This window comes from Leuciscus leuciscus (assembly GCF_965113295.1).
Source record: "Leuciscus leuciscus genome assembly, chromosome: 2".
NCBI classification, from domain to species: Eukaryota; Metazoa; Chordata; class Actinopteri; order Cypriniformes; family Leuciscidae; genus Leuciscus; species Leuciscus leuciscus.
The window spans coordinates 6,442,786-6,458,723 of record NC_138726.1 but is presented as its reverse complement, the minus strand read 5'-3'; the positions used below and the strand labels follow the sequence as shown (position 1 = coordinate 6,458,723).

At 36.9% G+C, this 15,938-nt stretch overlaps 1 protein-coding gene and 1 long non-coding RNA gene across 2 annotated transcripts in view; one reads left to right on the top strand and one right to left on the bottom strand.

Moving 5' to 3' along the window:
- Positions 1-15,938, bottom strand: part of LOC309493024 — a 142,712-nt gene that overhangs the window by 16,527 nt on the left and 110,247 nt on the right. The window lies entirely within an intron of this gene.
- Positions 3,742-15,938, top strand: part of pkd1l2a (polycystic kidney disease 1 like 2a) — a 34,070-nt gene continuing 21,873 nt past the window's right edge. Inside the window, exons 1-12 of the mRNA XM_082162086.1 lie at positions 3,742-4,161; positions 5,481-5,639; positions 6,429-6,620; positions 7,711-7,821; positions 9,092-9,239; positions 10,279-10,505; positions 11,098-11,505; positions 11,944-12,059; positions 12,751-12,886; positions 13,473-13,656; positions 13,759-13,867; positions 14,763-14,895. Coding sequence (XP_082018212.1) covers positions 3,837-4,161; positions 5,481-5,639; positions 6,429-6,620; positions 7,711-7,821; positions 9,092-9,239; positions 10,279-10,505; positions 11,098-11,505; positions 11,944-12,059; positions 12,751-12,886; positions 13,473-13,656; positions 13,759-13,867; positions 14,763-14,895 — 2,248 coding nt within the window. The 5' untranslated portion in view covers positions 3,742-3,836. The remainder of the gene's footprint in view (positions 4,162-5,480; positions 5,640-6,428; positions 6,621-7,710; positions 7,822-9,091; positions 9,240-10,278; positions 10,506-11,097; positions 11,506-11,943; positions 12,060-12,750; positions 12,887-13,472; positions 13,657-13,758; positions 13,868-14,762; positions 14,896-15,938) is intronic.

Here is a 15,938-nt window from a genome sequence, read left to right as displayed (position 1 = left end):
ATAGATATATTCAGATATGGTAATTGGTGGTTCATTTTCGACACATGTTGTGAGCAACAGACCAATCACAATAGACTGGGCCGTCTGACCAATCAGAGCAGAGTAGGCTTGCGGAAAGTCAAGTTTCAAGTCAAGTCAAGTTTATTTGTATAGCGCTTTTCACAATACAGATTGTATCAAAGCAGCTTCACAGTATTACATTTAAATAATACAACAAAGTTTGTTTCAAGAGGAATTTATTGATTGATAAAATTAAATTAAATATCCCCAAAATATCCCCAACTAAGCAAGCCAAAGGCAACAGTGGCAAGGAACCGAAAAACTCCATCAAGTGACCTAATGGTGTCCTAAAACTCCATCAGGTGACCTAATGGGGAAAAAAAAAACCTTGGGAGAACCCAGGCTCAGTCGGGGGCCAGTTCTCCTCTGGCATTTATGAGCTAGAGGCCGGATTGTAGTTTGAACTGTGGGATTATATGAATGCCTGGCTGAAGAGATGCGACTTTAATCTAGTTTTAAACTGGGAGAGCGAGTCTGAGCAACGAACAGTATCAGGAAGACTATTCCAGAGTTTTGGAGCCAAATGTGAAAATGCTCTCCCTCCTTTGGTGGTTCTGGATATCCTAGGTATGACCAAAAGCCTTGAATTTAGTGATCTTAAAGAGCGCGATGGATTATAGGGCGATAGAAGATCCGTTAAATAGACTGGAGCTAAGCCGTTTAGGGCTTTATAAGTCAGTAGCAATACCTTGTAATTAATACGGAACTTTATAGGTAACCAATGCAGTGATGATAAAATCGGTGTTATATGATCATATTTTCTTGATCTCGTAAGAACTCTAGCGGCGACATTTTGGACTAACTGTAGCTTGTTTATTGAGGATGCAGGACAACCAGCTAATAAGGCATTACAGTAATCCAGTCTCGAGGTCATGAATGCATGAACTAACTTTTCTGCATCAGAAACTGATAGCATATTACGTAGCTTAGCAATGTTTCTAAGGTGGAAAAAGGCTGTTTTTGTAACATATGAAATATGATTTTCAAAAGACAGGTTGCAATCGAGTATAACACCCAGGTCTTTTACTGTAGAGGAAAAAGTAACAGGACATCCTATGATGTTAAAGTTGTATTGTGCGAGGTTTTGTGGGCGGGAAAGGAGGAGTTTAGAGAGACTGACAGTGTGTCTGAAATCGCACACTGAGTAGGTACTACATTTTAATTGTAATTTACTTTGTGACTGTTAAAAAGGTATGTTCTATGTATGAACATGGTAGTATAAATGAAATTTGGATGTACTGCATCCACCATGTTGTTACTGTCACATGACCTACCAGCATCACTTCACTGCCATTCACAAAACCTCTCCTGTGGTCTCATGGAATAGTAAAGTGTCCGTCGAATACAAACTTTAAAATCTCGAGAGAAGTAGTAGGTACTTTTCACCAACTGTTTTATTGAATACCATGTATTTGGGCATATTCTGTTGGCCTACTGTTTTTCCCATATTGCAGGGAAGTATTCGATTTCGGATGCAGTGTGAATCTTTGAACGTCAGGACTCAAGAGCATACCGAACATCAGTAGCATACTGTACATCAGAAGATACTGAACGTCAGGAGCATACCTAACATCAGGAGCATACTGTACATCAGAAGATACTGGACATCAGGAGCATACCTAACATCAGGAGCATACTGAACACCAGGTGCATACTGTACATCAGAAGCATACTGAACACCAGGTGCATACTGAACATGAGGAGCATACCTAACATCAGGAGCATACTGAACGTCAGGAGCATACTGAACACCAGGTGCATACTGAACATGAAGAGCATACCTAACATCAGGAGCATACTGAACGTCAGGAGCATACTGTACACCAGGTGCATACTGAACATGAGGAGCATACCTAACATCAGGAGCATACTGTACATCAGGAGCATACTGAACACCAGGTGCATACTGAACATGAGGAGCATACTGAACATGAGGAGCATACCTAACATCAGGAGCATACTGAACGTCAGGAGCATACTGTACACCAGGTGAATACTGAACATGAGGAGCATACCTAACATCAGGAGCATACTGTACATCAGAAGCATACTGAACACCAGGTGCATACTGAACATGAGGAGCATACCTAACATCAGGAGCATACTGAACGTCAGGAGCATACTGTACACCAGGTGCATACTGAACATGAGGAGCATACCTAACATCAGTAGCATACATCAGAAGATACTGAACGTCAGGAGCATACCTAACATCAGGAGCATACTGAACACCAGGTGCATACTGTACATCAGAAGCATACTGAATGTCAGGAGCATAATGAACGTCAGGAGCATACTGAACGTCCGGAGCATACCTAACATCAGAAGCATACTGTACATCAGAAGCATACTGAATGTCAGGAGCATATGTACATCAGAAGCATACAGAATGTCAGGAGCATACTGAACGTCCGGAGCATACTGTACATCAGAAGCATACTGTACATCAGAAGCATACTGAATGTCAGGAGCATATGTACATCAGAAGCATACAGAATGTCAGGAGCATACTGAACATCAGAAGCATACTGAATGTCAGGAGCATACTGTACATCAGAAGCATACTGTACATCAGAAGCATACTGAACGTCAGGAGCATACTGAACATCAGAAGCATACTGTACATCAGAAGCATACAGAATGTCAGGAGCATACTGTACATCAGAAGCATACTGTACATCAGAAGCATACAGAATGTCAGGAGCATAATGAACGTCAGGAGCATACTGAACATCAGAAGCATACTGAATGTCAGGAGCATACTGTACATCAGAAGCATACTGTACATCAGAAGCATACTGAACGTCAGGAGCATACTGAACATCAGAAGCATACTGTACATCAGAAGCATACAGAATGTCAGGAGCATACTGTACATCAGAAGCATACTGTACATCAGAAGCATACTGAATGTCAGGAGCATAATGAATGTCAGGAGCATACTGTACATCAGAAGCATACTGGTCATTAAGAGCACACTGAATGGAGGACAAAGTATTAATTCCTATTTTTGGTATAAATGTTGATTGGCACACACGTTTTTTTTTTTTACCTGTCTTTAAGATAGAACAGTGAGGCACCTACGATAGGAGTGAATGGGGTCAATTATTGGAGAATTAAAAAGTAGAAATGTGAGGCTTATAAGTCAACTAACATTAATTCTTATGTTACAATTTGTGCATTGTCTGAGCTCTAAATCTGTTTAATCACAATTTTTTACAAGATAATTTTTTACCATGATAACATGCATATTGGTTTCATCTTGTGGATAAACGTTTAAATTTTTTTTAATTAGTTTTCAAAATGAGTATTTTATTATTTACTTCCGTTGTTTTTCTAAGTGGTCAGACTTTTAATTGTTTCTGCCTGACGGACAATAAAACAGCTGGAAATATCTAATACACTGAAGGATGGACCTGAACCATCTGTAGTAACCAGAATATCACAGAAACTTGGGGATGGGCCCTTTTAACTGTATTAAAGATTTTTGTAATTGGTCATCAGATGCCAGCTTTGTTTTTGGATTCAACACTTGTCTTATCTCCCTCTGCCCAGGCTGTGGATGTAGACATCAATGGTTCTGTAGTGTTATTTACACAGGGGCCTGATTGTGTTAATGCATCTAAGAGCACATCACAAAGGCCAGCCGTCTAGCAGTCAAACCATTGTTGTGAACAAGTCTATTGGTAGCATCAGACTCTCATTTTGGGGGCGGACGTCAGTGTCCTTTAAATACACCGGGATCAGGCTGCTTCTGTTCATGTACAGGGTGAAGGATGAAGATGGACAATCACACTCTCTACACTCTGTTTCTAATAGTGAGTTTTCATGTCATCTCGATCTGGAGTGACGATGAGGAGGTTCTCTCCTGTCCAGAGCACCAGCAGGCCTTTGAGAGCTCCTGCTATGAGTTTGTGGCTCTACAGCGCAGTTTTCTCAGCGCTCAGGCTTGGTGTGAGCGGGGCGGTGGGCATCTGGCCTTCATCCAGATTGATGAAACCCAACAGTTCCTCCAAAAACACCTGCAGGCGGAGCAGGACTGGTGGATCGGACTCGCACCTGCTTCCACCAACCTCACTCTGGACTCTGCTTCCACTGAAGGTATATTTAGAAAGTTTCCTTGCTATGCTTTTCAAGACATATGTTGTCTTTTATAAAAGCTTTGAAAATATATCTAGGCTCTTGAGGCTATATATTAAGGCACCTTAATTTTTTAACTGTTACCCCCTTTTTAAGTGGTTGTAATTCATGAATGCTTTCGAATACAGACCTAAGGCTGGTCTCTTTAAAAAGAAGACTTCTTTATTGCAGAAATGAAAGAGGCTTCACAAAAATGAATGTGTATAAAACTTATAGAAGTTTATATTTACGGTAAAGCAAATGTATTGAACTAAACATTACAATTTTATACAAAATACAGATTTTACCAATAAATTTGGACTCTAAAATTGCTAGAAAATCAAAGCCATATGTCTAATCAAGTTGTTTTCCAAATCTGAAGTTCATATCACCCAAAGTGAGCCCACTAAAATGGTTTGAACCGAAGTACACTTATGGTAATTCAATGTCCAATTTTAAAACATTTTTCACAGGATTAAATTTGAGTGTTCAAGCATTCGAATGATACTTAATTTATTGATTTTGATACCTAATTGATGATTACTAAAATATTTGGCATATATAGATATATATATTTGGACCCTACTTGCTGCTCTGAATAAGCCAACAAGACACGGACTGTTAAAATGTCTTATCTCTCTTGTCAGCTGCGTTTCACACACAGATAAACTATTTTTCAATCATGCACCCACACTGTAACATCTCCAGCATCACTGCCAGCTGACTCGGGTTATCTCTACACAGCAGCAGGTTGTTAATGGGTCTGGGGCTTGACACCAATCTCTGGCTCTACAAAGACACATTTTTTATTGCCATGTCCCCTTTTGTGCTAGATTTATCTCCGTTTCTATGGATGGCTATTGTAGGCATGAAGGACTTGGGAGTACAGTTTTTTGTTGCGCTGTTTATTTCCAGCACTTAGTTAGGTTAGATAGGTTAAGTTAGGTATTTGTTTTCGGCAAAAAGGATACATATTTGTATTAACAGGGTTGCTATCATTTTGCTATCAAATTTTTTTATTGTAAAATTCAAATTCAAGTCAAATATCTCTTAACACAGACTTGCTCAAAACAAATTTGGATCATCTTATCTGATTTCTGACACTAAATCAGTTATTGGTCTTTAGCAATAATACGGTTTGTGAGAAGTGTTTGAATTCAGTTCATATAGTGAGGAAGGCATAGACCTTAGTCATGTTAGACACCACATTGAATTTAACATGGATGAAAGCAAGGCTGTGAGGGATAGATGTAGGGGGTAACTCTTAGTTGTTGTTTTATTTTGTTACTTTTTGTTCTCAGGTCCCTTGTCCTGGTTGGATGGCTCGGATGTTAGTTATTCCAACTGGCTCCGGGAGCCCTCGCTGAACGCATCCTGTGGCTCCATCAGAAGAAATTCTGGATTTCAGTGGGAGACCACCAGTAACTGCAGCCAGGAGCTCTACTTCATCTGCGAGTTTGGTTGGTCTCTTTTTTATATGAAAATATTTGGAATTTTCATTTTATTTTGATTATCCACTTTAGAGACTCTACTATATAAGTAACTTTGCAACTACATGTCAGCTAACTCTCATTAGTGTTAGTAAACTGTCTGCTTAATATCTGCTAACTCTTTATTTTGATGCTTCCCAACAGACATGCTACTGACTACAAGTAACTTTGCAACTACATGTCAACTTATTATACTAACCCGAACCCCTTACCTAACAGTCTATTACAGCCTACTTATACTCTAATGAGCGTTATCTACACCTACGATCAGTCAACGAGCGACGGCTCGTGGTTCCATCACAGAGAACCACAAAATCACTTTCCAGAATATTCTCATTCGCGGTTCCATGCTGGTGGAATGATCTCCCCGCCCTCATCCCTGACAACATTCATTGTTTCAGACAACAACTGAAAACTCATCTCTTCCGTGAGCACTTAACCTCATAAGATTATTTTTTATTTTTTATCGGGCTTATGCTACTCTGAGCAATGCCTGAACTTTGTATTTTGAGCTCTTCTTGCGTTGTTTTTGCCTCTTCACGATGACTCGCTTAATTTAGTCCTAAATTGTCAGTCGCTTTGGACATAAGCGTCTGCTAAATGACTAAATGTAAATGTATCTGACATGTAGTTGCAAAGCTACTTATAGTCTAAAGTGGACCATCAAAATATAGTGTAACCAAATATTTTCCTCCTTAACTTTCCTTTTCGATTTGTTTTGAGCGTGATTTAGTAATCAATCAATGTTTTTTTTCTTAGAGTCTGGGCGCTCTTTAGCCTGCGCGGACCACAACGCTACGCTTCAGTGTGGCTCTGGTCAAGTGATAGAGATTGATGACAGCTTCTACGGTAGGAAGACGGTGCATTACTGCAGGTCCAGCCACGCTCCCTCACACGCTCCTCCACAGCAGGACGAGTGCAGCTGGATCGATATAGTAGATACTGTCTCAGGTACATCCACTGCAACTCTCCCACTATTATATGACACTTTCCATGAACAGGTTACACTTAGGTGTCCCATGAATTCAAACTTGTTCCTTACTGCATCCATTAAGCTCAACCATTCAACTCTGTTACCCAAACTACACACTTACATGTGTTATCTGTGAACTGTTATCCCTTCACATATCCATTGATCTCAATGAATTTATTAAGTTTGGTCTTTTTGAGTTGTATGTTTATTTACTGTTTATTCCTAAAAAAAACACTCATATCAGAGTTTTAAACTGTATTTACACGTCCCACTATATTTTGCAGTACGTGCACTGACGTGTACTTAAAGTGTACTTACCTAAGAAAGTACTGGTAATATAAGGCAACTACATGGGTTAAGGTGAGGTTTATGGGTAATTCAGGGTTAGTACCTAGTTATAGCCCAGTTTTTGCAATTACTATAATGAGTACATAGTATGTACATGGGGAACAGGACTGTAAAATAAAGTGCTACCCAAAATTTGGCAACATGTTTGTGAAAATTCCAAACGCCATATAAAAATTTGGAAATTTCAGCAGCTCATATAATATTTTGTTTGACTGATTGTTGTTAAAAAATATCTTGCTAACAATTTGCTGACATTTTTTTAAGAGTTACATACCATTTTTTTTTTTTTTTTACCTTACTGTATTAATGGAAAGTGCCATAAACAATAAAGTACATTTTATGATTTCAGGCTTTGTAACTTACATATTTGCAAAAGTGTTTCATGCAACCACTCCCTAACCTATACAGTTTATTATTAGTGGGGAACATATGGACTTTGCAAAGCGTTCTTTTTTGTGACTGAAACCATAAAGGGCAATAAAGCGCAAAAAGCTTCTTTATCATTTACAAAAGCACTCGACAACTATCAGATTACATGCTTCTTAGCCTTAAAAAGGAAATTATGCCCAACTGTACGCACGGATTCAATATTTACAGAGGTATTCACACAATGGTTTATTTGAGTGTGTACAATTGTGTATTCAGCAGCATATAGTGATTAATGTTCGCGATTATTTGCACACTGACTGTAAACTGTTCTGTTTCTTGTTTTCTGTGAAGAGCACTGCCACGGGCTGCAGGTGTGTCAGGCTGCCGCCGATATATCATCTTTTGGAGAGCCGTGCCCTGCGCTGGGAAGCTACTTATCAGTGGAATATCACTGCAAAGATGGTCAGAACTCTTTTGTCCTACAAATGCTGTAACGTCAAATGAAATCTCAGTGTTACAGTTTCCTTACATAAAAAGCATCATATCTGATGTTGATAATATGGTGCATATCTAATACTCACTGTGGCCTTTAGACACTTTGTTTATTACCCCAGTACGTGACTGTTTGCATGGATTCTGTCATCTTATCTGTTGCACAATCCTCCATTTACTTAGACATGTCGGTCGAAAGAACATTTCAGTTACACAAGCAATACTTAAAGGTACACTATGTAGCTTTTTTTGGTTCAAAATGAACTACATTTAAGTCAATTCATCATCAATCCTTCTTCCAAAACATGTTTTTGTCTTTCCCTGATTCACTACGGTGAGCCTATTATAAGTGTTTATATCTTAGACCTGTCGGGATGGTTTTCATGGGAAATTGCGGACATACGTCACGTCATATCCGTAAATAGAGAAAAGTTGACACTTTGACGTGTGTCTGGTGTGGAAGTGGCGTAGGTTAGTTGTTGAGAAATGTTGACATGGAGCCGCTAAACCTCCAACTTTTCCAACTCCGATTTTCGCGAGAAATTCCGTACATACGTCACTCGCCCGTGCGTTTCTCGTCATATCCGTAAATAGAGTAAAGTTGCTGTGGCTACTCGGACACGTATATGGAGTTTCATAGGTTAGTTGTCAAAACGAGTGAGAAAGATTGACATGGAGCCGCTAAATCTCCAACCTCAACCTCGGGAAATCACCCGTTTTGAACAAACGGCGAACAGAGGAGAGAAAAGAGAACGCGACAGAGCTCGTAATAAAACAAGAATCAACATTCGCTTGGTTTTTCGGGGATGTTGAGAACTGAGAGATTTAAAATGTTGTAAAAGCGACATGGAGATGATGGCGTTTTTATTACTAAACAGATGAGTTAGGTATTTTATTGTACAGATAGATTGCCATATGTGCTCTAACAGAGTTCATTGTTAAACATGATCTATTATGAACGGTCATATTCATCCACACAGTCACGCAGAGCCGAAGCACAACCAAAACAATGTTCTTCCACAAAATACATGCAGTTAGAGTTACAAAGTGTACTGAACCTTTGAGACAAAAAACTGTCCTGAGACTTTTACGAATCAAAAGTTGACCATGTTTAAATAATTCCCCATTGAAAAATGTCTTAACACAACTTTTTTATGATTTGTTTTTTATTCCCAAATTTGACCAATATTGACATCTAGACTTTGGGATGATATTAAGACATTGCGCTTCTTGTTATCAGCTCTACATCTGCTGATGAGCAAACTGGCTGCTGTCTTTGACAACATTACCATCACAGTGAAGTGGTTGCTGCATCCATTTCAAGGCAACCTCACGTGCACTTTGAGCGCTGGAGATGGACACATCATTGATAATTACAGTCCAGAGGAGTGAGTGTTGCCCTTCTGCATGGCATGATGCAACATAATAGCACTGATTTATTCAAATAGCATTTCATTATTTTATATATGTTAACCCTTGTGAAAAAGAAATACACTTTAGCATGCTTTTAAAAAGATTACTTATTACAGAAATATAATATATTAAAACAATGTACAGGACTGAATGAAATGAAAATGTATTATAGTTGAAATTATGCAATTAGTTAGACTTACTCTGTCAAAAATAAAGGTTCCAAAATGGTGTTTTGGCAGCAATTCCATAAAATAACAATTTTTGTCTCTCCAAAGAATCTTTCAGTGAAAAGTTCTTAATAGAACCATTTTCTTTCTTAGTGTAAAGATCATTTTAATAATATAAAGAACCCTTTTGTGGAATGGAAAGATTCCATGGATGTAAAAGGTTCTTCATGGAACCATCAATGCAGATTAAGAACCTTTATTTTTAAGTGTAAGAATGCTTTTTGGACCCACTTATGTAGGACATCTTTATATATAATTTTATAATTATATCTATTGTCTTTGGAATATGGTTATAGAGTATTACTAAAAAGCATTTATGGTAAACTAAATTAGACTTTTAATGATATTTCTGTTGAAACATGCATGTCATGTATTTGTAATTAAACATTTGTAATGATGATGTTGTAATTAACATTTAGAATATATTAACTTATCAAATAAGTTCAAATTATAAGTGCTTTAGTATGTTCAACACATCAGAATAAGTACTTCACTAAAGCATGACAAAAGATTATTCAAATATAATGAGAATTATATAATAAAAAATAAAAGTGTACTTAAGTGTGTTACGAAACATGGAAATGTACTTTCTTTAAGTGCACTTAAGAGGTCTTTTATTTAATTAATAATATATTATCTAGTGTAGCATATTTTTTTTTTTATACTTTCAAGTATAAAATATGCCTTAAAGATTTTAAGTACACAATAAAGCAATATACAATTAAGCACACTTCTTTTTCACAAGGGAACTTTGACTGACTAATGCTTGACTGTGAGAACTCTTTAGGATGGAGAATGTGGTCCATAAGTACAGTCGCGCTGGAGTATTCACTGTCGGAGTGGAGTGCAGCACCAGTGAATGGCACGTGACAGCCCACAAAATCATCACTATCCAGGAACCACTTGGGGAGTTTGGGACTATAAAGTGCCACAGCATGAATCAATCCACAGACTATACCAACTGCAAAGCACTTTATAATAACCCTCTGAAAATCCAAGTGGAGTTAGACGCAGGTAAAAAATTCATGTTCTTATTATTTAATTATTTTCTGATGAAAAGGAATAAAATTTTATGGAAGCTTGTTTCCACCATGGCATAAAAATAAAATAAAAAGTTAATTGCGACTTTTTATTTCACATTTCTGACTTTTTTTCTTGCAATTGCAAGTTTAAATCTCACAATTCTGACTTAATTTTTGTAAGTTTATATCTCGCAATTCGGACTTTATTTTTGTAAGTTTATATCTCGCAATTCTGACTTCACTTTTGTACGTTTATATCTCGCAATTCTGACTTTATTTTTGTAAGTTTATATCTCGCAATTCTGACTTTATTTTTGTAAGTTTATATCTCGCAATTCTGACTTTATTTGTAAATCTCGCAATTCTGACTTAATTTTTTTACGTTTATATCTTGCATTTCTGACTTTATAAAACGTTATACTTACATCATTTCTTGCAATTGTTGCAATATTTTTAAGTCTTATTATCCATTTACTTACATACATTTTCAACCACCAGATGACAAAAACACGTATAGTGATTCAAAGGACATTATATAAATGTTAAAAACGGACAATATCTAAATTAATGTTTACTTCCGTTAGGAACAAATATAACCTACAAAATTCAGCATGGAGATACAGAGCTGGTGTCGGCATCTGCTATCAGAGGGATCGTTCCCCATGACATCCCTGTATCTCCAGAGGTACAGCAGAAGCTCGGGCCAGGCTGCCATCAGCTTACTCTTGTGGCTCTCAACGGGGTGACGCCGAAAGATGTCTCCACCGTCCTGGATCTGTGCTTGCTGGAGCCAGTGGAAGGCCTCGTAGCAGACGTGGAGCTCGAGCACGAGCAGTGTCCGGTGCGTGTCCTCCAGGTCAATGTGACTCTGGCTCGGGGAGCTCCGGTGCAACTGCATTTCATGCTGTCTGGAGCCAATCACACCTTCTCTGAGATACATGAGATGCTGCATGGAGGTCCACTGCTTTTCCACGTCTCAAACACAATACAAGGTGCTTCCATTTGATTGACATGTACTTTGCATGGCCAAAAGTGGATGTTTCATTTCAAAACATTTATAGTTTTCACGTGACGTCGCACCCTTATAGAAAAGCCCACCTGAAGGGCAAAACAAGGCTTTCCTCTGCTAACCCATACGTTACTTTTTCCAGGTTTGTGCTAATGTACTAAGACATTGTTATTAAAAGACCAAATTCAGTATCTTATTGATGACACATAAGCAGATGTGCACAGAATATGAATGAGACACATTAAGCTAAGTTGCCCTCCAGGTCTTTGCGTTTGCGCCACTGAAAATATGAAAATGGATTTGGACATACTGTACATTTAAATATACATTATAATGAAAAAAATTATCCTGACACTTTTGGTCATGTAGTGTGTATTTTGCATGTTCTTCAGTCTGATTGTTTCTCTATCCTATCATTTAGGCACATTTAATGTTGTGGTCAGAGCAGAGAATTCCTTCTCAAGCATGGAAACGGACGGTGGAAACACAACAGTTTATTGTCACAACGAAACAGTGAACCAACAGGATGGAGACACAGTATGTGATCCAGAGTCAAACACATAAACACATACCCTTCATACACACATTCAATACTTAAGCTCAAATTCAAGAGCTCTATGTGAGATGTTGTCGATTACCACAGAAGATCATTTCAACATCGTTAGTTTGTAAAAACAAATCGTGTTTACAATAACGTAATGTATAGAAAATGCATGCAAGTCTATTTTGGTTAGACCTTGTATTTTAAATAATTTGGCTGTATTTTGAAATAATGTGTAATTTAGCATTATTCCAGTGCAACGACTTGCGCCTTATAGAGTTCCACTGTAAATGCATTATTGTACATACATTGACAACTACGTTAACTACTACTTTTGCCTCAATAAACTCGTAATTACAGCTTATTAATAGTTAGTAAGGTAGTTGTTAAGTTTAGGATTAGGGATGTAGAATAAAGTCATGCAGAATAAGGCATTAATATGTGCTTTATAAGTACTAATAAACAGCCAATATCCTAGGTATATGCATGCTAATTAGCAACTAGTTAATAGTGAGAATTGGACCCTAAACTAAATTATTACCCATTTTTGTTGGTTTTTACAAACTGATGGTATTCAAATTATTTCCTGGATGCCATATATGTTGTCAGTACTTTTACTTTTACTGAACCCAGAACATTCCAGTAAAAAAAGGCAGCACATCCATTACACTTCTATAATTTCAACAGATCGGTGAGCATGTGAGAATTCCCAGAGCCTTTAATCTGCATATCACTGTAGATCCAGAGATCCCAGTCATCGGCACTACCAGCGTCAAGCTATCTGTAGATAAACTTAATGATGACAACGCTCTCTGGACGTGCAGTAAGTACCACTATAACTCAATCACAAATATTGTGTTTTGATCCAGGGAGGTCTATAATAACTGAAGAAATCTCAATAGCAGTTACTTGGACAGTTTTCTAAACGATTTCTAAAGAAACTGGCCGATGATGAAACATTGACTATATTATTGTGAAATACTAGCAATATATGTTGCTTGCAATCAGTTTAGTCTGAAAACATGGATACTTTTGAATAGCCATAAGTGGAGAAAGATGCTTTTGGTCACGTCTGTTAGGACATGGTGGTCACCGTGATTTAGCAGTGCAACATGTTCCTGAATCAACGTGTTTTATTGATCCTGACCTGGAACAACATTCCTGTCCAAAAATGTAGTCCTAGATCCCTAAACCTAACCCTGCTCATAAGTTATCCCTAAAATCAGAGGGAAATGATGGTGAATAACACTGATGGAGAAGCACATAACCCTGATATTAAGCCTAAACTTGACATAAACTGTAAATTTGTCTCTCAAATCTGACTGGTTGATTGGAATGATGTTCCAGGATCAACAAAGAGCATGTTGGACTTGGTGAAATCATGTTCACACTTTCCCTTTGTACTGTAGGTGGCACTTGTCCCTGTCCGGATAAAGTGAGAACTAGAGATTATGAGATATCCGAAGCTTGTCTTCCACCAGTATACAGTTTCTCAGAGTATACTGTACTCGCCACGTCACATGGTCACATGCAAAAAACTGGAACCAGATGCATCACTGTGATTCCAAGGGAAAATATGAAGCTCACTCTTACGTAAGAAGAATGTAACCGATTGGATTAATTTGATCAAAATGTATTTGTTGTCATTTGTGCTACTTTGAAGCCGGTCTATAACTTTATGTCCTGTCTCTTTAGCTGTTCCAACTGCGCTCCGGTGAACGTTGCCGACAGCGTGAAGCTACAGGTGCAGTGTGAAGGATGTGAGAAAATAGTTTGGTTCTTCGAGAAGACTAAGAGTTTGAGTGTAAGTGTTTTTATTTTGTGTTATGACATGACAGTCATTAAACCTGTAGCTTTAGAGTGATCTTTCAGTGTGCTTTATGAAAATCAATCCAGTTTTGCATGCAATCCCTTCTGAAAATGAAGTATACTTTAGCATGCTTTTAAAATAAGTGCTTATTACAAAAATAATATACTTTAAAATAATATACTTAAAAGTGTGAACTAAATGTATAGTGTTTAACAGACACTTAATTGCATGTTAAGTCGTAATTATTAGAAAATGTATTATATTTAAATTGTATAACAAATGCAGTTAACTGAACTTTTTAAGTACATCTTTATATGTAATTTCTTAATTACTTCTATATTTCGTTGAAATATGATGAAAGTGTACTGCCGAACGCACTGGCAAGCATTTATGGCAAACTACTTTAATGTTGTTTCTATTTAAACTTGTTTTTAAATGTATTTGTTCTTACATATTTGTAATGATAAAGTTGCATTTAAAATAAATATATTAACTTTAAATGTAATATCAGTTAACACACTACAGCTAAAATGATTTAACATGTACTTTAGCATGTTAGCCAACACATTAAAACAAGTGTACTTCACTAAAGCATGACAAAAATAAAATAAATAAACTTTCAATTTGGCATTATTACAAAGTGTGCTTACATAGTCATGAAAGCATACTCTATTTAAATGGGCTTTTTATTTAATTAATATTATAATTAAAATATAGGCTACCATTAATATTATCTGCATGCATATTTTTTTTAAATATCTAATTGTAAAATTTGAAGTATCAGTACAATTAATCTCACTTCTTTTTTACAAGTGACCCACATCCGTCTTTTTAAACATGACACAATGTACTTGGATGGTGTATTAAAATACAAATGACTTTCTTACAGCTTTTCCAAAGCCACTGTTCCTCAGAGTCAGTGAAAAAGCCATTGATACAGCAGGCAGAGGGCAGCAGCTCGTATACCATCGAGAGTGATGTACTTCAAAGAGCAAAGCAGGATATCACAGTGGTGGTTTATGGTAAGAGTCGCTTTACTTGTAAACTACCATTCTTCTGAGGTGTGGCCCCAAAATGACTGAAATCACACTTAGAAAATTATGCATTTCAATGCACAGATAACTGAAGTTTACTTAATTAATTTGTGTGAAAACTACATGAATCATTTTTGTTGACAACTAACTGGGCAGTGGATCTGTAGTTCCCAGCATGCTTTGCAAGGGACTGCATTAGGAGGGTAAATTTAGGGTTATTTTATGTGTTTTTCTGTAAATGGAAAGATGTTGTTAGTTAATGTTGGTGTTTAATATTCACTAATGTTAGAAACTTAGAGGACTTTCTGTAATGTTTTTGAGTTTTGTGGTTACCATAATGCAGAAGAGTGGCGACTGTGTTTAGTTTAGGGCTGTGGGCCTCAGTACAGTCTGTATATGCATAAATTCTTTTTCGTAGACTTGCATAAGTAATAATCAATATTACTCTGTAAAAAGTGGTTTAAATTAAACTGAACACTAGTAGCTCCTATCATTGGAAATAACTGTAGAGTCAAATTAACTAAAATTATAATGTTGGTGATTTTAAGCAGGGCAAAAATTAAATGTAGTCAACCTGACAAAACTTTATCTAGCATGAATGACTAAATGAATTTAAGTTCATACAACAAGATTACATCAAATCATTTCAAACCAATTCGATTTTTTTGGAAAAATGTAATTCATTTTCGTGGAAAAGTTTTCCTTAATTTAATTAAGTTCGTTCAACAGCTTTTTTTTTTTTTGAGTGTACATAAATGCTGTTATAGTGATGTTTGTGGATGTATAAAGTCAGTTCTCCTCAAGTTCACACAGTTTTACTTCATGAACATGTTTCACACATTTTTTCAACCAGAAAGAGTCATTTTACCATTTGGAACTTTTTCTTTCTTTTTCTTTTTTTGCTTGAAAAGAGTATTTGTTCTGTCTTTAAATATATATTAAAAAAAAGCCAGTTGGTTTGACATTATTATCTAATGCAGTGACATTCATACTTTTAACTGTGGCTTTTTGGGACCACCAAATTAAGTTAC